Source organism: Piliocolobus tephrosceles, chromosome 11 (genome assembly GCF_002776525.5).
Source record: "Piliocolobus tephrosceles isolate RC106 chromosome 11, ASM277652v3, whole genome shotgun sequence".
Lineage (NCBI taxonomy): Eukaryota > Metazoa > Chordata > Mammalia > Primates > Cercopithecidae > Piliocolobus > Piliocolobus tephrosceles.
In genome coordinates this window covers 120,097,091-120,122,456 of record NC_045444.1, presented here as the reverse complement: position 1 = coordinate 120,122,456, position 25,366 = coordinate 120,097,091, and the positions used below count along the sequence as shown (strand labels likewise).

At 44.7% G+C, this 25,366-nt stretch overlaps 1 protein-coding gene across 1 annotated transcript in view; it reads right to left on the bottom strand.

Moving 5' to 3' along the window:
* Window positions 1–18,928, bottom strand: part of MROH2A (maestro heat like repeat family member 2A) — a 57,654-nt gene extending 38,726 nt beyond the window's left edge. Inside the window, exons 1-10 of the mRNA XM_031936547.1 lie at window positions 18,853–18,928; window positions 17,881–17,988; window positions 17,482–17,663; window positions 6,386–6,517; window positions 6,000–6,162; window positions 3,032–3,130; window positions 2,097–2,248; window positions 1,417–1,560; window positions 306–398; window positions 7–85 (exon numbers count right to left, since the gene is read on the bottom strand). Coding sequence (XP_031792407.1) covers window positions 7–85; window positions 306–398; window positions 1,417–1,560; window positions 2,097–2,248; window positions 3,032–3,130; window positions 6,000–6,162; window positions 6,386–6,517; window positions 17,482–17,663; window positions 17,881–17,988; window positions 18,853–18,928 — 1,228 coding nt within the window. The remainder of the gene's footprint in view (window positions 1–6; window positions 86–305; window positions 399–1,416; window positions 1,561–2,096; window positions 2,249–3,031; window positions 3,131–5,999; window positions 6,163–6,385; window positions 6,518–17,481; window positions 17,664–17,880; window positions 17,989–18,852) is intronic.
* Between the last annotated feature and the right edge of the window lie 6,438 nt (window positions 18,929–25,366).

Here is a 25,366-nt window from a genome sequence, read left to right as displayed (position 1 = left end):
CCTCACCGAGGGCCACGAAGCAGTGCACCATTTCCATCAGGTTCTGGCTGCTGTACTGATGCTGGGCCGGGGCCTTGTTGCACACCTGGGGAGGGACGGGCAGTGAGGGTGGAGGAAATCACAGGGACACAGGTGCAGGGACAGCTCAGCTGACCATGCCTGGGGCTGCATGAGCATTACAGCCTCATACCCCATCCGATACAGGAGGCACACGAGTGAGTTGTGGGCCAGGCCACCTCCCGCCACAAGCTTCCTGCTGATCCACCCAGAGAATGCCCTTGTCCAGCCGAGCTTGCAGGCCTCACCTGGACATGCAGTTCTGTGAAAATGGTGTGTAGCTGCATTTGGGGGACGGGGGTGTTGGTGATGACTGACACTTCCAGGATCTGCCTCAAGACCTGCAGTGGATAGGCAGATGGTGGCAGGTGACCTTCTACCAACTCAAGGTCAAACTCCAGACCCTTGCTACTCAGGGGCCCACTGACCCACTGAGCATCAGGATTCCCTGGGAACTGATTAGAAATGCAGACTCTCAGGCCCTACCCCAGTCCTGCTGAATCCAAGCCTGCATTTCACCCAGCCCCCAGGTCGTTCCTAACCACAGCAAGGCTTGGGAAGTGCTGCGCTAGGCTGCTGAGTTTGGCATTTGAGGCCTCCTTCACCTAAAAGTGAATTCCATTCTTTAGCCAGAATGATCTACAAATGGCTCCTAAATCAGTCACATCCCTTTCCACTCCTTGCTTTAAGAGCTGATACCCACACCCTGCTTATAGATGAGTGATTCCTGTACATGGGCACCAGCCCCAGCCACAGCTCCACTCGGAACACTGCAACAGCTCCCTCTCACACATCTCACCCCTTTACCAAAGCTGCCTTGAGTTGACTGGTGTCCTTCCAAAATTCAGGCTCGCCCAGAATCTGAGAATGTGACTTATTTGGAAATAGGGTCTTTGTGATGGAATTAGTTCAGGATCTCAAGGTGAGATCATCCTGGATTTTGGGTAGGTGTCCTTGTAAGAAGAGGACACAGAGGGACACACGGGGAGAGGCCACACAGGAAGGAAGAAATCGGAGTGATGCTGCCACTGTCACAGAACACGTGGGGCCACCAGAAGCTGGAAGAGGCAAGAGCGCTTGCTTCCTTAGAGCCTTCAGAAGGAGCACAGCACTGCCGACACCCTGAGTTTGGACTTCTGACCTCCAGGACCAGCACCTGGTCCCTTCCACCCGGAAGGGCAGTGTTCATTTCCCATGGGTGCCAGGCTCCACGCCCCTCACAGGGCACAGATGTCGGGTTGCTGACACAGCGTCAAAATATCTGACATCCCCCCGGCTTCCACTCATACCCCTTAAACACTTGGGAGCCCCCGATTCCCTAAGCCTCCTGCCCAGAGCCATGGCTGCCTGGCCGCTCACCTGTGTGATGAAGAGTGCCTCCAGGCCGCCCTGGTACTCCGCCAGCAGCAGGGGGATGTAGTCGTAGACCTGCTCCCGCAGGTCATCGTTGGGCAGGAGGAGGCCGAGCATGGGCTTCAGGGACCTCATCACCCCCAGCTTCACCTGCCACCGGAAACCAGCTCTTGGACTCATTGTCTCACGATCCTCCAGCAAGGCCAGTGACCTCAGCCCCACCCACAGAATCCGAGGACACAGGACAGAAGGGACCTCCGAAGCAGAGCAAGGCCTTTCGTGCACAGGCGGCCGGGTTTGAGTCCCTCCCACTTAGCAGCCACATGACCTTGAGCAGGTACTTAACCTCTCTGTGCCTGAGTTTCCGCATGTGTCAAACAGTCCTATATCACAGAGGGGTGCGAAAATAGCTCCCATGGGTAAGACGCTGGTAGAGGGCCCAGCATGTAACAAGTGCTCTCAGGACTATCACCAACCTTCATCAAGGCTGGCCTCATGAATGAGGCTCCTAGGTCCCAGCTGTTCAACATCCATGAGATCCCCCGCTCTGCCACAAGTCAGGTCACTGCCCTCTGGGTCCTGGGAGTAAGGCTGGACCCAATGGTCTCTCAGCACCTCCCGGCCCCACAGGCTGGGGAGCTGTGGCCTGGGGACCACCAGGCCTTCCTAAGAGGGGCGCATCTCACCTCGGGGTTGTGGTGCCTTAGCCACACCGTCACAAAGTAGCGATACATGGGAAACACCTTCAGGGCAAATTGCTCCTCGGTCATCACGGGGTACACGCTCTCCTCCAGGTGCTTCAGATAAAACTGCACCGCCTCACAGAAGGTCTCCATGGCTACCAATGGCAACGAGGGGGCGGGGGAATGCACTTGGCGCCAGAGGGGCTGGAAGCAGAACCAAGTCTTCCCAACCCAGCTTCCCCGGAAGGAGTGCTCATGCCTTGCCATCGCGAGCAGGCAGCACCCTGCCCTCCCAGCCCCCCACGGCACCTTCATTTTTACCGTGCGTGCCTGTGTGTGTGCGAACTGAACACTCGGGGTGCCTGAGTCCCTCTCCTTCAAGGACACAGACGGGGTCAAGGGCGAGGCCTGGAGTATGACCCTGCCACATCCTGGGGATTCCAGGTCAGAGGGCAGTGAACAGTGAACACATGTGGCCCTCTTTTTCTCAGGCACTAGGGCTTTTTATAAGCCCACAAGAACATTAAGTAATCAAAATCTGGGGCAAAGTGATCAGATTGAAATAGCATCTAAGACCAGGCCCCGTCAAGCTTCACGTGGAGCCGTTTTCCCCCATCTCCCTCTCTTGTGAACGCTCATTGCTGTTCTGCGGTCTCCTGAAGTGCTTAACTACAAAACAAGTTAAATGGAGTCACAGTAGCGGCTTCTTCCGTCTAAGCTGGGATCTTCTAAAAGGCCCCCGCTAGGTCTCAGCCTCTTGTGCCCCAGGGAGCCAATCAGAGGCCACACAAAGTAAAAGATTAAGTAAGCAAACTTCTTTGGAGAACAAATGACCAGGGCACCTCTTTTTCAACAACCCCTCCATCTGCTCCTTACCCAGCAGTCTCCCTCCGGCACCCTGATGGAGCCAGACCTGCAGGCCCAAGTGGGACACTCACCACCACAGATCGCCTGGCGTATCTTGGCTTCATTGGCAAGTCTCAGCATGGTGAATATGGTAGCCAGGGTGATGCCCATGTATGGCATGAACTCAAACACTGTGAGGCGTGAGGGATCATTACGGGGAGTTGGGGCTGGGGGTGAGCATGAAGGAGGTTGTGAGGGATCATTACGGGGAGTTGGGGCTGGGGGTGAGCATGAAGAAGGCAGAGAGGACAACCCTGCTGCCCCCACCTCCAACCCCTGACCGTCCAGAGCTGGCTCAGCCCTCTGCCCTGGCTGGGGCCCAGGAAATAGTCTGGGAGTCAGAAAAGCATTAAAATGTGAGCTAGACGCAGGTGACAAAGGAAGAAAGCCAGGCAAAAGGGGAGCAAAGGGAAGAAGAGAGAGGACCAGGAGAAGGAAGAGGAGGTCAGAGAGGGAGGGAAGAGAGGACAGAGGAGCCCCAGGGAAGGGTGGGCAGGAAGCAGAAAGCAGCAGCTCCCAGAGTGCATTCGTCCTCCAGGACGCAGGCCAGCCTCCTTCAGGTGTCCCACAAACGTTCTTGGGTGAACACAGAAGCAGGGAAACAGCAGGTGAGAGCAAGAAACTGAGAGAAGGCATGAGGCCAGCAGATGGAGAAAGGCATCACAGAGAATGGGAAGAAAAGGAGCCATAACAGGCCACCCTGTGACAGGAGGCAGGCCCCTCGGCTCCACCCGCCCTGAGTGCACCGCCGTCTTCGGACTTCATAATAATGAGGTTGTATATATGTATACTAATGAAATAATAATAGAACCCTCATGACTCCCCTGGCTGGGCCCCCTCCCTGCAGCGTCATCCACGTGTCCCTCTCTTCTGGGCCTCTGGCATGAGCACCCAACAGGCCGATGTCTTCCCTTCCCTCCACAGGCCTCCTCGCTGCTGTCCCTTGTCCTCTTTCCAGGCCTGCCTTCCCTTCCTCCCCTCCCACTCCATCCAGGCCTTTATCCCCAGTAAGCCGTGAAGCTCTTCCAACTCCACCTTCTCCAGCCTCATCTGACTGGACCCCTTGGCAGGATGGGCATCACGGGGGCCTCCACCCCTTGAGATTGTTCTCCCTGTGCCAGGCCTCGCATTCCATGCTGTCTCTTACGACTCCTCCTGAGCCTTGCCAATGTCAGGACCCCTCCGGGCTGGGTCCTCTCTCTACTTTCACTCCCGGTATCAATGACTTTGAACATCACCTACACTCTGAGGTCACCAAGAACCAAAGCCGAGCCCAGATCTGCCCTCTGAACTCCGCATCACAAATCAACTGCCCCCTCCGCCTCTCCCCTGGGGCCTCCCGCAGGTAACATGAGCTCCACACACAGCTCGAAGTTCTTCACTTGAGCTCCTAACTCTCAGTACTTCTAGCTCGGGAAAGGAGGTCAACACGCTCCCAGTGGCTTGCTGCGTCCTCTCCTTCCCCCACCCTCAGCAGGTCCCGTCTCAGAGCCCCTTCCCACCTGTCACCCCTCGCCACATGCTTCCCAGCCCAGCCACCAGCACAAGTACCACCTCCTAGTCCTCTCCCTCCAGGCAACAGCCAGAAAGGCCTTCCCAGAACCTCCATTCACCAGGCGACCCTGAAGCTTAACATGCTTTGATAGCTTCCTAGTGCCCCAGGTGCCGTACCCAAGGCCCTGCCTGACTTGCCCCCTCATCTTCCTCTCACTCCTTAACTCCAGCCACAGCCGCTTCTCAGCTCTTCAGAGAATCCGAGCTCTTCTCTGCCCTGGAGCCTCTGCAATGTTCTCTCCCTGTGGAATGTTCTCCCCATCCCATGCTTCACACGGACGTCCTCCTCTCTGCCTTCAGGTCTCACCTGAAATATCGCTACCTCACTAAAGGCTGCAGAGATGGGGTCCCCTCCCTTAGCCAGATCTCAAATGCCCATTTGGCTGTTCTCTTCCTACCTGTCACCTCATGTTATAAACATCTATTTCCTTGTTTGCCTGTGGGTCCTTTCTGAGCACAGGAGCCATGCGTGTCTTACTTATTGTAGTGGCCGGGTACCTGCCACAAGGCCTGCGTGGAGTAGGAGCTCAGTGCATGCTTCTGGGATGAAAGGAAGGGAGGGAGGATGGAGATGGAAAGAAGGAAGGAAGGAAGGAAGGAAGGAGGGAGGGAGGGAAGGAAGGAAGGAAAGAGAAAAAGAAAGGGGGAGGGAGGGGAAGGAGTAAGTAAGGCAGGCAATTAAAAAGGAGCAGAAGGAGGAAGGAAGGAAGGACATTTAAAAAGAGAGATGGAAAGACAGAACAATGCAGGTGGAGGGGAGACAGGAGAGAGAGAGGAAGAAGGATGAGAGGCAGAAACACACAGAGAGGGTGGAAGGAATGAAGGAAGGAGGGAGGGAAGGAGGGAAGGAAAGAAGGAAGGAAAGAAGGAAGGAAGAAAGGAGGGGCGGAAGAAAGGGTGGGAGGGAGGAAGAGATGGAGGAAGGGAGGAAGGAGGAAAGGAGGGAGAGGAAGAGTTAGTAAGGCAGACAATAAAAAAGGAAAGGAAGGAGGAAGGAAGAAAGGAAAGGAAGGAAGGAAGGAAAGAAGAAAAGGGGAGGAAGGAAGGGTGGGAGGGAGGAAAGGAGGAAGGAAGGAAGGAAGGAAGGAAGGAAGGAAGGAAGGGGAAAAAGAAATGGGGAGGGGAAGGAGTAAGTAAAGCAGGCAATAAAAAGAGAAAGGAAGGAGGAAGGAAGGAAAGAAATTAAAAAAGAGAGATGGAAAGACAAAACAGTGCAGGTGAAGGGGAGACAGAGACAGGGAAGAAGGATGAGAGACAGAAACACACAGAATCTTAACAGCTAAGAGACAAAGTGACTGCAGAGACAAAACGAAGAAATTTTAGAGGGAAAAAGAGAGAAATGAAAGGGAAGGGGAGGAGGTGAACATAGGGACAGCTGGGAGGGGCAGAGAGAGGCAGAGACCGGGAGGGCGCACTGGACCAGGCTGAGGGCCCTCAAGCCCCTACCATTGCCATTGGCCAGCTTGGCCAGTGTGATGATGACAAATTCATCAGTGAGGTTGAGGGGCTTGAGGTGGTGCTGAAGCTCGTACATGACCAAGCTGAAGTGGTTTCGGGACAGAGCCACCAGTGTGTCGCTGGCCACCTCTGCCTTCATATAGCCCTCCATCTGCAGGGGATGGGAGAGGGACATATGGCACCACCACCAGCCGGGCCTCCAGGAAAACCCTCCTATCCCAGGCTCTCTCCATCCCTCCTAGCTCCCTTGGGCTCAGCCTTACCCCTGCTCTGAGAGGTAACTGCACGGGGCTGTGGGCATCCTGGGCCAGGCCCCCAGTGGCCCAGCTCCTGGGTTGGCAGAGAGAAGGCACCAATGGAGCCTGGGGTCCTACCTCTGGGATCTCCCTCATCTCCTTGGAGGCGATGGCCACCAGCCTCTGCACACACTGCTCCTCCAGCTCCCCCTCCTGCTGGATGATCTCCTGGAGGATGTTGTAAATGTTGACCTTGCGCCGGGTGGAAATCTGGGAAATCAGTTCGGTGGGTGGGATGGACCTCACCCTGTCCCCAGCACAAGTCTCCTACCTCTCTCTCCCACTGTCCTCCTTCCCTACACCCAAACCACCAGCCTCTGAACACACAAATATTAGATCCCCATTCCTCCATTTCTAAATCCTCCTGCTTCCCTTCTCCTGCCCTTCTCATCCCACTGGCCCTGTCAATACAACTTGCGTATCTGTATTCCTGCCCCTGATATCAGTAAATACCTGGCAAGGCAGGCGTTAAGTGATCAACACACAAGGTTCTCTGTGCATGGGGCACTGGCCATCTTGAAAGCCCAAGAAGGCAGGCTCACCTTGCCTTTGCCCTGTTGAGGGAGTCTGTGGGCCCAGGAAAATTGCCTCTTACTCTCTTCCAATTCCTTGTCACCACTGAAAATGACCTGGTTTAGGACGGGATTGGGTAGATGGATTGCACATCCCAGATCACACCTGGAGGGTCGTATTTGAGAATACTTTTTAATCAGGCATGACAAGCCACTCTTAAGGAATGAGGGTTACTTTCTACGTGGGGCCACAGCCTGCAATGCCCTCAGGAAAAAATATCCTGCTACCTCTGGTGGTAGGGAGTTCCCTCCCAACAGTCCAGAAACCTTAGCAAATTTGGGGACCTTAAGAAGAGAGGAATTCACCCAAATGTGTAAGTTCTACTGGTGAAATCCAGTACAGGGAGTCTTGGTCTTGGTTTCCTACTTTTGGGATAGCAAATAGTAATTTGTAAAACTCCAGTCAGAAATTCCTATGACAGCTCCCAGAAAATAATGATGTGGCCTTAGTAGCTGCTCAGTACTATGTGGCTCAAGACCAGTGTTTCTCAATCTTTATTATTATTATTATTATTATTATTATCATCATCATTATTACTCCCAAGGACATTTAGACTTTTTTCCTAATCACACCCCAATGAGACTTAGTGCCGTGTGTGTGTGTGTGTGTGTGTGTGTGTGTTATGCATATCCATGCTTTATACATGAAAAAGTAAAATTTTCTTTGTCCCCCAAGAACTAGTTTTACTTATTGGGGGCAATATCACCCCATTGAGAATGCAGGGTCTAGATTTTCACAGTACACTCAAGGAGGCCTGTGGCCTTGTGAATATTCTCCACTGAGAATATTCAAACCAGCTAATTCTAAGCCTTCTTACCCTACCTCACCAGTTTCTTTCCATAGAAACCACAATAAAGCCTATTGCCTATAATGCTTAATCAACACTCTTACTGCACCCTATACAAATAGCCAGGCAAATTATAAGAAGATCAGCCTTTTTTTGTGATCAAGAATAATCTTCGGAGAATATTTATAGTCACAAGAGAAAAATTGTCAAAGACTTGGAAATAACAAAAGCAATCACTGAGTGGCCTTCCAGAACTGAGCTTGGTTCTGTCTGGCAGATGCTGTGGAATGACTGGATTCTGTAGAGTGTGCATCTGTGATTGCCAAGGCTACTTTACATCTCTGTAGGGAAAAAAGTTAAATCCTAGAAAACTGGTAACAATGCGTATGTTTCCTCCATGGTAATGAAAATGATTCCTGTTCATGGCAGTGCAAATGGATTTTGTCTGGTAAAGCACAGGTAAAACTGTTATTTGAACAGCTTTTAAAATCTTACTGGTTCCTTAACTAGTTAAGGAGTAAATAAAATCTTTGATGCATGTTAATTTTTAAAATGTGCCTATTTGTTTATTGTCTGTTTACTGCCACTGATGACTGACTAAAACCTGTGTGTTAATCATGGTTTCTTATTTTCTTCATTTCCTGATGCTTTGACACCTGGGTCCTTGCTGACCCTAGAGAGACTACTCCTCCCGGAGCTAACCAATTCCTAGAGAGAGTAAACAAGCTGTCCATCAGCATGCTTTTTAAATGCAAAACAACTGTTACAGATTGAATCACGTACCCTAAAAATTCCTATGTTGAAGTAGTGATCCTGCCCCAAAAATGACAGGGTCTAAGGACTTGCCTGCCCAGAATCTACCACCACCACCACCACCACTGGCAACCAGATGGGCCACCCAGGGGCCCAAAATCAGCCTGCATACCACACATATTCATGCATACCACCCAGGGACCTGAAGAACAGCCTGCCCAGGCCCACGGCCACCACGGTCTGTGAACCCATCTCCTCTAGCATCAGAGCCACTGTGTGTTTGCATGTGTCCCCAAGGGGCCCAAGGACTAATTCACCCGGCATCCCTGTCCCCAGCAAAACCACTCAGCCTGCACAAATAACTGCTGGAACTCACAGACACTGCTGATGTTAATGACAGCTGAAGAAATTGTACAAGGACTACATCTCTTCACACACCCAGAACCAAGGCCAAAGCAGCCTATCCAGCCAACATTGTAGGTATGTCTACAGGAAAAAGTCTTTTTCTATGACAGCTATTCCATAAAATGGGAAAAAGCAACTATTATACCAAATGTGTAATAGTTATCAACATAGCGACAGAAGAAAAATGAAAAAGCAAACATAATGCTTTCAAAGGAACTCAACAATTCTCCAGTAACAGACTACCAGAAAAATTAAAATTTATGTAATGCCTAAAAAGAAATCTAAAATACTGATCTTACATAAACTCAGTGAGATACAAGAAAACACAGATAGGCAATACAAATAAATAAATTGAAAAAAAATTCATGATCTGAATAAGAATTTCAACACATAGATATAAAAAAAGAAATCTTGGAATGGAGAATTCAATAAAAAATTAAAAATACAATCAAGAGCTTTTAACTGGATCAAGCAGAAAGAAAGAATTTCTGAACTTGAAGAAAGATCCTTTAAAAAGAATAAAGAAAGTCCACATGATACGTGGGACACCATTAAGCAAACACATATTCAATTTTAGGAGCTCCAGAAACACAAGAGATGGGAGAAGGCATAGAAAATTGATTTAACAAAATAATAAGGAAAGTTAAAAACTTCCCAAGTCGGCCGGGCTCGGTGGCTCAAGCCTGTAATCCCAGCACTTTGGGAGGCCGAGACGGGCGGATCACGAGGTCAGGAGATCGAGACCATCCTGGCCAACACGGTGAAACTCCGTCTCTACTAAAAAAATACAAAAAAACTAGCCGGGCGAGGTGGCGGGCTCCTGTAGTCCCAGCTACTCGGAAGGCAGAGGCAGGAGAATGGCCTAAACCCGGGAGGCGGAGTTTGCAGTGAGCTGATATCTGGCCACTGCACTCCAGCCTGGGCGACAGAGCGAGACTCCCTCTCAAAAAAAAAAAAAAAAAAAACTTCCCAAGTCATGGGAACCATATAGACACCCAAACACAGGAAGCTCAAATATTTTCAAACAGATTCAACCCTAATAGGTCTCCTTTGAGGAATGTTATATTTAAACTGTCAAAAGTCAAAGACAAAGATAATTCTAAAAACAGCAGGAGAAAAGCATAAAGTGATATCAAAGCCGACTAGCAGCACATTTCTCCACAGAAACCTTATAGACCAGGAGAGAATGCGATGATATCTTCAAAGTACTGAAAGACAAGGTTAGGTGTGAATACTATACCCAGCAAAGCTATTTTTAAGACATGTAAGGGAAGTAAAGTCATTCCAAGGCAAGCAAAAACTGAGAGATTTATCACCATTAGACTGATCCTACAAGAAATATCTAACAGTGTTGTACATCTGGAAGTCAAATAATGATATCTATCATCAGGAAAACACACAAAAGTATAAATCTCACTGTCTCATGTAGAGTAGATGACAAAGATAAATGATACACACAAATGAGAAGGAGGAAAGAAGCAAACATTATTACTACAGAAAACCACCAAACCACAAAAATAAGTAAGAGAGGAAGAAAGAAACAAAGGTTAACAAAACAATCAGAAAATAGTCAACAAAATGACAGGAGAAAGTCCTCATATACCAAAAACAATCTTGAATGCAAAGGGTTTAAATGCCCCAATTAAAGGATATAGAATGACTGAATTGATTAAAACAACAACAACAAAAAACAAAGCCCAACTATATGCTTCCTACACAAAACTCTTTGCCTGTAAAGATCTATGTAGTCTGAAAGTAAATGGAAGGAAAATGGTATTCCATGCAAATGAAAACCAAAAGCATGTAGGATTGGCTATGCTTCTATTGCTTCTATCAGACAAAATAGCTTTTAAGTCAAAAAACATAAAAAGAGACAAAGATGGTCAGTATATAATGATAAAAGGGTCAATTCAGCAAGAGGATATAACAATTTTAAATACATATGCACCCAACACCAGTGTACCCAGATATATAAAGGAAATATTATTAGAGCTAAAGAGAGAGACTACAATATTATGGAACTTCAACACCCCACTTTCAATGTTAAACAAATTATCCAGACAGAAACTCATAAAAGAAACATCACACTTAAACTGCACTAAAGACCAAATGGATGTAACAGACACTTTTACAGAAGATTTCATTCAACAGCTGCTGAATACACATTCTTCTCATTAGCACACGGAACATTCTCCAGAATGGACTATATGTTAGGTCACAAAATAAAATCTCAACAAAAAATTTTAAATGAAATCATATCAAGCTTCTTCTCAGACCACAATGGAATAAAACTAGAAATCAGTAACAAGAGGAACTTTGGAAACTGTAGAAATACTTGAAAATTAAACACGTTCCTGAACAACCAATGAATAAATTAAGAAGGAAACTTAAAATTTTCTTGAAACTAATGAAAATAAAAAATACAACATACCAAAACCTACGGGATGCAGCAAAAACACTACTAAGATGGAAGAGTATAGCAATAAATGCCAATATTTAAAAAGTAGAAAGATTTCAATTAAACAACCTAACGATACACATCAAGGAACTAGAAAAACAAGAACAAACCAAGTCCAAAACTAGCAGAAGAAATAATAAAAATCAGGGACTTCCAGTTCCAAAACGGTGGCACAGAAAAAAACGGGCTTCACTCCCCACTCCCCACTCCAACGCTCCCTGCCACACACACACAGAAAACCAAAAACAAATGTACAGCAACAAGATTATCATCAGCAATTTCTAAAACCCAAAATGGAGAATGAGGCAGTTACTGGGGCCACAGAGAAGGGAAAAACCTCTGAGCAAACTGTAAGAGAATGGGACTTCTATATCCATGATGCCCCTCCTCCCAATTTGCCCGGCATGAAGCCCATGCAAAATTTCCCTGACTTACGATTTCTATACTGGAAAAAGTTAGATAAAGATCAAAGTGGACAACCAGTTTCCTGAAAATCTTGGCTTTCCTGGCAGGAGACCTGTTCCTGTCTCAACCTACGAGAAGCATCAGGAATGCCTGAAAGGAGAAATACCCCTGAGGACAGCCAAAGACAAAGAGAGGAGGGGGGACTCTCATCAGCATCCCTTGAAACTATGCTCTGTAACTCAGCCAAAGGAGATACCAAGTAAGAGTGGCTGTTCAGCAGCACCGTGCTGTATGAGGTTCATTCCACAGGTTCCCTTGGCATGAACCCCTAGCCAGCCTTCCAACACTACTGAGATATCCTCCTTAGGACCTCCCTCATTTTGGGACAGGTGGCATTCTGATTGTTTATGGGAACCAAAGGAAGCCTGGGCTTATGAAGCCATCTGGTGCCATAAAGGAGGCAATGACCTGGCAGGGAAAGAAAAAAAAGTCAACAGGTAAATTACAGAGAATCTCTAAACAAATATATCCAATTAAAATCAGAACAAGCCAGACAGAGAATGCAAATAAATAAATAATCCTTCAAATCAAAGACACAGACATACATCCACAAGAAACAATAGCAAACAGGGAATCATGACCTTCCAAAATGGACAAAGCAAAAAACCATGACTGACCCTAATGAGATGGTCATTTGTGAACTCTCTGACCAAGAATTCAAAATAGAAGTTTTAAGAAAATTCAGTGATTTCCCATATCATACAAAAAAAAAAAAAAAATCAGTTCAGAAATTTATCAGGGAAATGTAACAAGGAGATTGAGATAATTTTTAAAACTCAAACAGAAGTCTTAAAACTGAGAAATAAATGTACTACATTGAAAACATCATTAAAGGCTGTCAATAGTAGAATGAATCAAGTAGAGGTAAGAATCAGTGAGCTCAAAGACAGGCTATTTGAAAATACACAGAGGAGAAACTATTTAAAAAATATAAAAGAATGAAGATTGCTTACAAGATATAGAAAAGTACCTCAAATGATCAAATTCAAGAATGACTAGTGTTCCAGAGGGAGTTGAACAGGAAGTAGAAAGCTTATTCAAAGCAATAATAATGGAAAACTGTCCAAAACCTGAGAAAGAGATTAATATTCAAGTATAGGAATGTCAGAGAACAACAAAAAGATTCAGCCCAAATAAGATTTCTCCAAGGCATATTATAATCAAACTCTTAAAGAGTTTGACAGGACAAGAAGAGGATTCTAAAAGCGGCAAGAGAAAAGAAACAGATAACATAAAAAGGAACTCCAATTCATCTGACAACAGACTTCTCAATGGAAACCATACAGGCCAAGAGGGAGTCAGATGACATTTTCAAAATATTAAAGTAAAACACACTGCTGTCCAAAAATACTGCATCCAGCAAAGCTATCCTTAAAATATGAAGGAGAAACAAAGTATTTCCAAGATGAACAAAATTTGAGAGAATTTACCACCACCAGAAATGCCAGGAGTTTTTCAGTCTGAAGGAAGAAAACACTAATGTGAAAAAAGATAATGTTTGAAGGTGCAAAATCACTGGTAAAATTAAGTACATGGGCAAACTCAGAATACTCTAACACCATAATCGTGGGTAATCCACTTGAAACTCTAGAAATGTATTGAAAGCTATTGAAAACAATATGATTGTTTCAATAGAAACAATAATTGAACATAATAATACCTGTAGCAACTTGTGAAGAGATGAAGAGAGGCAATATAAAAAGATGTAAATTGAGTTGATATGAAGTCAAATGTGGAAGCGATGGAGTTATTAAATGCAGGCTTTTAAATTTTTTCTTGTTCCTATTTTTGCTTTGTGATCTAAGATAAATTGTCATCTCTTTAAAATAACTTGTTATATGTATAAGATATTTTTAGCAACCCATGTGCTAACCACAATGCAAAATCCTATAATATACTCACTAAAAATAAAAATCGATTATCTAAAACATACTACCAGAAAAACAATTCCTGAACCACAAAGAAAAACAGTATGAAAGAACGGAAGAGAGGAATTACAAAACAACCAGAAAGCAAACAACATAATGGCAGTAACAAGTCTTTACTTATCAATAATAACACTGAATGTAAATGAATTCAACTCTCCAAGTATAAGATAAAGAGTGGCTGAACAGGTAAAGAAACAAAGACCCAACTATACACTGCCAGCAGGAAACCCACTTCACCTATAAAGACACCCAGACTGAAAATGAAGGTTGCAGTGACCTGAGATTGCACCACTTCACTGCAGCCTGGGCAACAGCATGAGACTCTGTCACCAAAATAAATAAATAAAAGAAATACAAAGAATTATTAGAGTTATTAGAGTTATGAACAACTACATGCCAACAAAAGATGGAAAAAGATATTCCATACAACTGGAAACCAAAAAAGAGCAGAAGTAACAATACTTACATCAAATAAAAGAGACTATAAATCAAAGACTATAAAAGAGACAAAGAAGGTCACTATATAATGATAAAGGAGTCAATTCAGCAAGAGGATATAATAACTATAAATATCTATGCACCCAACACAGGAGCTTCAAAGTATATAAATCAAACATTAATACATATAAAGGGAGAGATATACTGCAATACAATAATGGTAGGGGACTTAAACACCACATTCTCAGTAATGGACTGATTATTCAGACAGAAAATCAATGAAGAAACATCACAGTTAAAATACACACTAGATCAAACAGGCTGAAATGACATTTACAGAACACTTCATCCAATGGCTGCAGAATGCACATTCTTCTCATCAGCACATGGAATATTCTCCAGAATATAACATATCTTGGGCCACAAAACAAGTCTCAACAAATTCATAAAAGTATAAATCATATTACTTTTTCTGACCACAATGGAATAAAACTAGAAATCAACCACAAAAACTTTGGAAAAAACTTTGGAAAATACACAAACACATAGAAATTATGCAATATATTGCTGGATGCCCATTGGGTCAATAAAGAAATTAAGAAGGAAATTTAAAATTTTCTTGAAACGAATGGAAACAGAAATCTAACATACAAAATCTATTGGATACAGCAAAAGCAGTACTAACAGGGAAGTTTATGGTAATAAAAGCCAATATCAAAAAAGTAGAAAGAATTCAAATAAGCAACCTAATGATACACATTAAGGAACTAAAAAAGCAAGAATATACCAAACCCAAAATTTGAAGAAGGACAAGAGATCAGTGCAGAAATAAACAAAATCAAGACTAATAAAACAATACAGAGGAACAAAAGAAAAGTTGAGTTTTTGAAAAAATAAACAAAATTGATAAACATTTAGCTAGAGTAAAAAAAAAAAAGAGTGAAGACCCAAATAAGTAAAATCAGAAATGAAAGAAGACATAACTGAGACTGGCAGAAATACAAATAACTGGCTGGGCACACGGGCTCATGTCTGTAATCTCAGCACTCACATCTGTAATCCTGGAAATTTGGGAGGCTGAAGTGGGCAGATTACTTGAGGTCAGGAGTTTGAGACCAGCCTGGTTAACATGGCAAAATCCCATCTCTACCAAAAATACAAAAATTAGCTGGGCATGGTAGTACGTGCCTATAATCCCAGCTGCTTGGGAGGCTGAGGCAGGAGAATTACTTGAACCTGGAAGGCAGAGGTTGCAGTGAGCTGAGACTGTGCCACTTCACTCCAACCTGGGCAACAGCATGAGACTCTGTCACCAAAATAAATAAATAAAAGAAATACAAAGAATTATTAGAGTTATTCGAGTTATGAACAACTACATGCCAACAAATTTGAAAACCTATAGGAGACTAATTCCTGGACACATACAGCCTACCAAGATTGAACAATGAGGAAATAGAAAACTCCAATGAACCAATATTGAATAATGAGATTGAGACAGGAATAGTTTCTCATCAAAGAAAAGCTCAAGACTGGATGGATTCACTGCTGAATTCTACCAAACATTAAATTTAAAAAAATACCAATTCTACTCAAACCATTCAAAAAAAATATGGATAAGGAGGGAATACTATCAAACTCATACTACAAGGCCAGCATTACCCTGATACAAAAACCAGACAAGAATACAAGAAAAGAAAACTACAGGCCAATATCTGTGATGAACATAGACATAGAAATCCTCAAAAAATATTAGCAAACTGAATTCAGCAACACAATTAAAAGATCATTCACCATGATCAAGTGGGATTCATCCCAAGGATGTAAGGATGGTCCAATACATGCAATTCAATAAATGTGATACATCACATTAACAGAGCCAAGAACAACAATCATATGATCATTTCAATATATGCTGAAAAAGTATTTGATAAATTCAACAACCCTTTATGATTTTTTAAAAAAAAACTCAACAAGCTGGGTATAGAAAGAGCATACCTCACAATAATATATCGGAAAGATAGTTGCATTTTCATGTTTATTGCAATACTATTCACAATAGCCAAGATATGGAATCAACCTAAGTGCCCATCAGTGGATGAAGGGATAAATAAAATGTGGCATATACAGACAATGGAATATTATTCAACCATAAAAAAGAATGAAACCCTGTCATTCACAGAAACATGAATGAAACTGGAGGACATTATGTCAAGTGAAATAAGTCAGGCACAAATAGATAAATACCCCATGTTCTCACTCATATATGGGAGCTATAAAAATGGTGAGCTCATAGAAGTCAAGAGTAGAATTTCGGTATTAGGATATGGGAAAGGTAGGATCAGGGCAGGATAGGGAAAAGTTGATTAAAAGAAACAAAATTATAGCTGGAGAGAAGGAATAAGTTCTCGCGTTCTATACCACTATAGGTTATGAATATAATTAACAATGATTGATTGTATATTTTCAAAAAACTAGAAGAAACCATTTTGAATGCTTGCAGCACAAAGAAATGATAAATGTTTGCAGTGATGGATATACTAATTACCCTGATTCGGTCATTACACATTGTATACACGTTCTGAAATATCACTTTGTATTCTATAAATATGTACAATTATTATGTGTCAACTAAAAATAAAAGGGGGAAATGCAAACGCAAATCCAAATCCAACAAAAATAATAAAGCTTTTTATAAATAAGCTCCTCTGCTCGTACCACCCCTTTGCTACCCACTCCAAGATAAAAGGGTAGTCTAAAATCCAACAGTTCTCAAAGTATGCTCTCCAGATCAGCCTCAGCATCACCTGGGAACTTGTTAGAAGTTCAGGCTCCACCCCAGACTTACTGAATCAGAAACTCTGGGGGTGGGGCCCAGCAAGGTTTGGATCAGCTCTGGTCAAAACCCTGTCTAGTCCAAAACCTTGTCTGGTACAAGGTGATGCAAACCTTGTCTGTACAAATCCACCATGGCCTCTGGTTGCACTTTGTATCACTCCCTCTAGCATCCTCTACCCCAGCCCCCTAACCCAGCTAAGCATCTCCCCACTAGGCAAACATCCCTGCACCCTGTGTCTGGTGTATCTTTACTCTCCCATGCCCACTGGCTCAACATCTTTGCAACTCAGCTCATGTGCTCTAGAACAATGGCTCCCAAACCCACTGTGTCAGAATACAAGGGAACTTTTAAAACTTATGAACATCCCAGGTCCCAATTGGTCCTCAGGGAGTAAGTACCTCACAGTCTTGCCCATCTCTGTATCACAGTACCATGCACCACATCTCTAAGAGTCACTAACTATTTGTTGGGTGGTGGATGGATGCACACACAGCTAAAGGTGGCTGAGCCCAGTGGGTAAGGTGGCCCTACCTGTGACACCTGCAGGCAGCGGATGAGAGTGTTTATCACCACAGAAGGCTCAGTAGTAGCCTTCTCCGTGATTATCACCGAGGCCAGGGTCTTCCGCATGTCAAGGCCTGCCCCTGTTGTGTCTGTCTTTGCCGATTCACTGTCAATGATGTCCAGGAGGTTCATGACTTGTTGAAAGGTACCTATGAAAACAAAGGCCACCCAGGTGCAGCGTGGAAATGACCATGACAGGAGGTGCCTTTGTGTCCCTGGCCTTGCCTCCACCTGCGCAGCTCCAGCTTCATGTGTGGAGTGATGTCCACTGTGCAGATGGAGAAAAGGAGACCTAGGCCTAGGGAGACCTAAAGAGTTAGTGTCTGAGATGGGGCAGGAAAGCAGAGATGTGGATGACATTCTTACCACTGTCATCTGATTCAAAAGTCCCCAGGTCGTCTCTTTCCTCTGACACCTCCTCACTCGAGTCTACTGCTGCTTCTGTAATGGCTTCCGTCATTTCTTCCTCAAGCTCTTTTGAGATCAACAGAATTTGTAAAGTACAGGGTGTGACAACACACCCTAGGATGACCCCAATGACCCATAACCTTCAATAAAGCCATCCCCTTGAGGGTGTGTGGGTGTAACCTGTGACTGCCTTCTAACCAATAGAATATGGCAAAGGTGATGGGTGACCCTCTCTCGAGTGGATTACATCATATGGCAAAGATGGTGGGATGTCATTCCCATGATCACATTATGCTGCATGACAGTCCCTCTTAGCAGATTAAAAAGAAACATTCTACTGGCCTTCAAAAGTAAACAGCCATGATGCAAACTGCCTGTGGTGAGGGCCATGTAGCAAGGAACTGAGGGACTCAGTCCTACAACCATAAGAAACTGAATTCTCCAATAAGCACATGAGCTTGGAAGAGGAAGCTGAACTCCAGAAAGGACTGCAGGCTCTGAGACCCTAAACAAAAGACCAAGGAAAGCCATGCCCAGACTCATGGCCCATGGAACCGTAAGATAATCAATGGATGTTCTTTTAAGCCACTGAGTTTATGAAAATTCGTTACACAGCCATAGATAATATCCTTGGTTTAATAGAGCCTTCTCTCCCTCTCTTCTAGACACTGATAATTAACGGCTAATGAGAAATCCATATCAGCATCTCTCGTAACTCCTTTAAGGGATTTTCTCAATATCCACAGCTTCTTAAAAATTGAGAAACACCAACACAGATGTCAAGATGGTGGAATCAAGACTCTCAGATCATTTCTCCTCCTGTCCCAAGTTCCTTGATCCTCAAAGATCCATTCCACGGCCCTTTACTATCCCATATTCCCTTTTCCTTTAAAGGATTTTAAAGAGCTACTCTGGGACCTAAATACTGACCTTTCCTTAGGGTCCTCTTCTGGATTAAACAGAAACTAACCACAAGAAAAAGCTCCGCTCTTTGCCCAATACACATCAATGGAAATGCAAATGGCAGAATTGGTTGTCAAAGTGAGACAGTTGGGCTCTTCAGTCATGTTTCTTATAGGAATGGGCCTCCTGGCAGGGTGGGAGGGTTTCACTAGAACTATCACCGTTAGATCCCAGACCCTTGGAACTTTGAGATCCAACTGCCTCCCTGAGTCTCTATCAACCCAGGGCTTTGAAGACTGCACAGGACTCTGGGGTGAAAACTCCACATCACGTTGCCAATCAACATATCTGTTACTCACATGTGTGTGCTGAAGTACAGGGGCCTGTTTGGGAAAGAGAGATGGTAGAAGTGGGGATGGCTTACAACCAAGTCCCAGGGGAACACAGTCATGAGAGCCCTGGTTGGGGAGGTGTGGTCAGGACAGTTGGAGAAGAGAGGAGGGGCAGACTGAGAGGCCCTGGGGAAAGTACTCTTCATTCCCAGGGACTGGATGACTGCAAGATAAGAAAGTGGATTCCCACTATCACAATACTTACAAGATAAAGAACATCAAAGACAAGTAGGATAGGAGGCACCCTGATTTCCTAAACCAAAAGTGGAGCCCAAAGGATTTCCCTGTCATTTGTAGCTAGGAGAGATGATCCAGATCATAGGTAGAACAATGAAATATTGTCCTTTGGGAAACCTTTCTAGGCACTGCAAGACAGCAGGAACAAAACTCAGAGACATCTAGGGCCAAGGCTGCTTATGTGGAATTCCCACTCCAAGTTTGCCCATTCAGCCAAATGGGATTTCCTCAGCCTGTGCTCGGACACCTCTAATACAAGGGAGCTCGTTACTCTCAGGACCAGTCTCTTTCTACTTCATGGAATTCAGATGGTTAGAAAATGAGCTTTCTTATCACACCCATTTCTTCCCTACAAAATTTCTGCATTGTTCCTAGTTCTGCACTTGGAGATACATTGATCAACATGAAATAGACACGAGCAGCTATCCCAAGCCCCTTCTTTAACAGGAGTGCCCCTATGCACTACCTCCTTCCACTCCCCACTGAGCCTTCTTTTCCCTTTGAAAGATCACTCAGGTGAGGTGGTTGCCAAGTCCATTCCATCGGCCCAGACTGCATGCCTACTGTGTGCAGCTAAGCATGACTTTCCACACTGCAGTGGATAGAGGGTAGGTGGAACACATCTCTGTTCTCTGAAGGTCTTCAGACTCAACACATGAAAAGTGAAACATTTAGAGCCAGAAGTGAATGTGTCAGCAACTGCCGTGTAACAAACCACCTCAAAAATGACTGAAAACAACCGATTATTATCGTTGACAAGTGTATGAGTCACATGCACGAGTCTATGGATCTGTACTTTGTCCAGCCAAGCACAACTAGAGTCTCACTCATGCATCTCAGACAGCTGGAGGGTTGGCCATTGGCTCACTAATGGCTGAAGTGACTAGGATGATGGGGACATCATGCAGCAGGACTCGCCCAGGCTGTTCTCATAGCAGCTGGGCAGGGTTCTGATTCAGTGAGAGGGAATATGAAGGTTTCTTGAGGCCTAGACTTGAAACCAGTGCTCATCACCTGCCACGTTCTGTCAGCCAGGGCAGGTCACAGGCCAGCCAGGACCCACAGGCTGGAGAAATAGATTCCTCTTTTTCATGAGAAGAATTGCAAAGTCACATTGTGAAGGATATGGCAATCAGGAGGAGTGGAGAAAGGGGTCATTTTTAAATTACACACAGGGTGAGTGTGTAAGCCATGGCCAAAAGTAAGAGGCCCCTGAGCATGTTATCTAGAGAGGACATGAAGACAGCAAGACCAGGGAGGAAGAAGTGGGCTCTTCTTGGTTTTCCAAATTGAAAATACTTTTTTTCATGGGGAAACCCCCTCGCTACTAAAAAATACAAAAATTAGCTGGGCTTGGTGGGGTGGCGTGTGCCTGTAATCCCAGTTACTCAGGAGGGTGAGGCAGGAAGAATTGCTTGAACCCAGGAGGCAGAGGTTGCAGTGAGCCAAGATCACACCACTGCACTCCAGCCTGGGCAACAGAGTGAGACTCCATCTCAAAAAAAAAACAGTAAATACATTTTTTTCTGATTATGACAACAATATTGAACTCAACAATCCACTTACAAAATCAGCTTCTCTTAGATGCTGTCACTCTATGGCACTTTGCACCTCTACTTTTGTGGGAACTACCTAGGAAATAAGAAAACACTTTATTTGTAGCATCCTATGAGCTTAAATACACAAAAGGGCCAAGATATAATGTGGGAACATGGAAATACTGTGCAGAAGCTGACTGCGTTAGTTCATTTTCATACTGCTTTGAAAAAACGCCCAAGACTGGGTAATTTATAAAGAAAAAGAGGTTTCATGGACTCACAGTTCCACATGGCTGGGGAGGCCTCACAGTCATGGCAGAAGGTGAAGGAGGAGCAACGGCACATCTTACAAGGTGGCAGACAAGAGAAAGTATGAGCAAGAGGGGGAAAAGCCCCTATAAAACCATCAGATCCTGTGAGAACTCACTATCACACAAACAGCATGGAGATAACTGCCCCCATAATTCAAATTACTTCCCACCGGGTCCCTCTAACGACACATGGAGGTAATGGGAATTACAACTCAAGATGAGATTTGGGTGGGACACAGCCAAACCATATCAATGACCCAGAGGCAGCCTCTACAAGGTGTATTCTGCCCAGCTCACAAGGTTCCCTCTCTCCTGGCCCAAGCAGCCACAGTAATGGGACGGTGGGAGCCATGCTTTTCTCTCGGTAATCCCTCTCAGCATTGATGGTTGGACAGGGAGTACACACCTGATCCAGCTGGACCAATCAGATTCTGACTTTCAGGAAGGAGGCACTCTAGGCCAGAGAGAATCCAGTCTGTCTCTTGTGGGATCTTGGGAGCTAGGGCAGAGGGATATGGGGACTGGGGGGCCGAAAAGACCCTGAAGAGAGGGAAGAGGAAGCTGGCGCTCTGACCCAACAGGGACAGGAGCGAGAAGGGGAGGCTCCACCCAGCGCAGGCCTGGCTGTGAGCCTCACGTCGTCAGAAGCCTGCCTCCTTACAAAAATACTCTTTATGCTTAAGGTAGCTGGAATTGGGTTCTCACACTTGTAAACGAGAGTGCCTCAGCGCTACAGACACGAAGGTGCAAATGAGCATGAGCTGGCTGGAGCTCACAACAGCTTGGGGTCCCTTGAGAGAGGTCGGGCGTCAAGGAGCCAGGGGCAGTGAGGCCGGGAGATGGGCCCCGGGTGGACTAGGAAGGGCTTTTTAGGAGGGTGAACGTAGTTGAGGGGTCACTGCACAGCCTAAAGGATGTAGAGAGGGAAATAGTGGGCAGAATGTGTTCCAGCCACTGCCTCGGGAAGGAGATGGAGCTGTGGTCAGGGAACCAGCTGAAATATTCACTCTCTGCACCACCCCAGCTCCAATTTGAAGCTTACAAATTTAAAACTTTGCTTGTAATACAAAACAAAAAAGTAAAACAAGGCAAAAAAAAAAAAAAAAAGTAGAGAAAATACAGTACATTCTGGTGAATGCAATAAGCACTCTTACCAAATCCTCAGGGTAATACACTTCAGTAGCAAAGTGGGCAAAGGGTATCCTCCAAAAACTAAACACAGACGGCTCATCAGCTTGAAAAGAAATGCAACCTCTAATAATAACAATAATAAAAGCACATTGTAAAGAAGATCCTGCTTTTCTCCTATCAAACTGACAGGCTTTCTTTTTCAGGATAGTACTTTGTGCTAATGAGGGTGTGGGAACCTGTCTCCCTCACACACTGATAGTAACAGTTTGGGGATGCAGTGTGGGGATTTCTCAAGCTATCTGCCCAGGGTAGCAATGCAGGTGGTGCCCCACACAGATCCCCTGTGGCACCTCTTCAGTCACAAGGGCGTGTGTTTTTCTCGTCAGCTCTCTCTGACTTTCAGAGCCCCCTTTGTGGCCAAATGGAAGTGCAGAGAAATTACTACTACCTGGGAGTATGTCTCCATCACTGAGGAGGCAAGTATTCAAGCACCCAACAGCCGTGGGCCTCATTGGGATAAGTCTAGGGTGTCTTTTCTCCACTGGCTCCCAGAGTCACCCCGCAGGATTAAGCTCCAATTGCCCAGAAGAGAGCTGGTTGTTGATGGCCATCACCCCTTCTCACTCTACCATTCCTCTATCAGTGTTTCCTTTACTTCCTAAATAAACTCCTGGCCCTTGAATCCTTATCTCAGGGGAACCCAGACTGAGACAACTAGCAATTTGTTGTAAAGCACTTTCCAACAGAAATAATCATGAATGTGTGGAAAGACTTAGCTACTAGGATGTCCAGTGAGGTTTGTTTTGTTTGTTTGTTTGGAGACTGTCTCGCTCTGTCATCCAGGCTGGAGTGCAGTGGTGTGATTTGGACTCGCTGCAACCTCTGCCCCTCCCACAACCCCCGCCCCCCCACCCCAGTTCAAGCAATTGTCCTTGAACTCAGCCTCCCGAGTAGCTGGGATTACAGGTGCTGGCGATGACACCCGGCTAATTTTTTGTATTTTTAGTAGAGATGAGGTTTCACCATATTGGCCAGGCTGGTCTCAAACTCCCGATCTTAGGTGATCCACCCACCTCAGCCTCCCAAAGTGTTGGTATTACAGGTGTGAGCCACTGTACCCAACCTTTTTTTTTTTTTTTTAAACAAAATAATAGTGAATCCAACCAGAAGTTGTGGTTAAATAAATCCTGGTATATCCATGAAATAGAATACTGCTTGGCCACTGAAAATGAATTAATTATACAAAAACACCTTGGATGAATCTTCATGACAGAGTAGAAGAGTGTTAGCAAATACTAGGTATACTTGATATTTCTGCAGTATTTATAAATATGTGTATCTGCCACAACTGTAACTGGGGTTATTTCTGGGCAATGTGATTACTGGCTATTTTTCTTTTCTCATGCATTTATTTTTATTTTTTTTTTTGTTTTATTATACTTTAAGTTCTAGGGTACATGTGCATAACGTGCAGGTTACATATGTATACATGTGCCATGTTGGTGTGCTGCACCCATCAACTCGTCAGCACCCATCAATTCATCATTTATATCAGGTATAACTCCCCAATGCAATCCCTCCCCCCTCCCCCCTCCCCATGATAGGCCCCAGTGTGTGATGTTCCCCTTCCCGAGTCCAAGTGAGCTCATTGTTCAGTTCCCACCTATGAGTGAGAACATGCGGTGTTTGGTTTTCTCTTCTTGTGATAATTTGCTAAGAATGATGGTTTCCAGCTGCATCCATGTCTCTACAAAGGACGCAAACTCATCCTTTTTTATGGCTGCATAGTATTCCATGGTGTATATGTGCCACATTTTCTTAATCCAGTCTGTCACTGATGGACATTTGGGTTGATTCCAAGTCTTTGCTATTGTGAATAGTGCCGCAATAAACATACGTGTGCATGTGTCTTTGTAGTAGCATAATTTATAATCCTTTGGGTATATACCCAGTAGTGGGATGGCTGGGTCATATGGTACATCTAGTTCTAGGTCCTTGAGGAATCGCCATACTGTTTTCCATAATGGTTGAACTAGTTTACAATCCCACCAACAGTGTAAAAGTGTTCCTATTTCTCCACATCCTCTCCAACACCTGTTGTTTCCTGATTTTTTAATGATTGCCATTCTAACTGGTGTGAGATGGTATCTCATTGTGGTTTTGATTTGCATTTCTCTGATGGCCAGTGATGATGAGCATTTTTTCATGTGTCTGTTGGCTGTATGAATGTCTTCTTTTGAGAAATGTCTGTTCATATCCTTTCCCCACTTTTGGATGGGGTTGTTTGTTTTTTTCTTGTATATTTGTTTGAGTTCTTTGTAGATTCTGGAAATTAGCCCTTTGTCAGATGAGTAGATTGCAAAAATTTTCTCCCATTCTGTAGGTTGCCTGTTCACTCTGATGGTAGTTTCTTTTGCTGTGCAGAAGCTCTTTAGTTTAATGAGATCCCATTTGTCAATTTTGGCTTTTGCTGCCGTTGCTTTTGGTGTTTTAGACATGAAGTCCTTGCCCGTGCCTATGTCCTGAATGGTACTACCTAGATTTTCTTCTAGGGTTTTTATGGTATTAGGTCTAACATTTAAGTCTCTAATCCATCTTGAATTAATCTTCGTATAAGGAGTAAGGAAAGGATCCAGTTTCAGCTTTCTACTTATGGCTAGCCAATTTTCCTAGCACCATTTATTAAATAGGGAATCCTTTCCCCATTTCTTGTTTTTCTCAGGTTTGTCAAATATCAGATGGTTGTAGATGTGTGGCATTATTTCTGAAGGCTCCGTTCTGTTCCATTGGTCTATATCTCTGTTTTGGTACCAGTTCTCATGCATTTATATGTACGCACGCAATGAGGGCATGTGTATGTGAACCTCTATATTTTCCAAACTTTCTGTCATAATCATGCATTACCTTTGTAATTAGAAAACGCAACTTAATA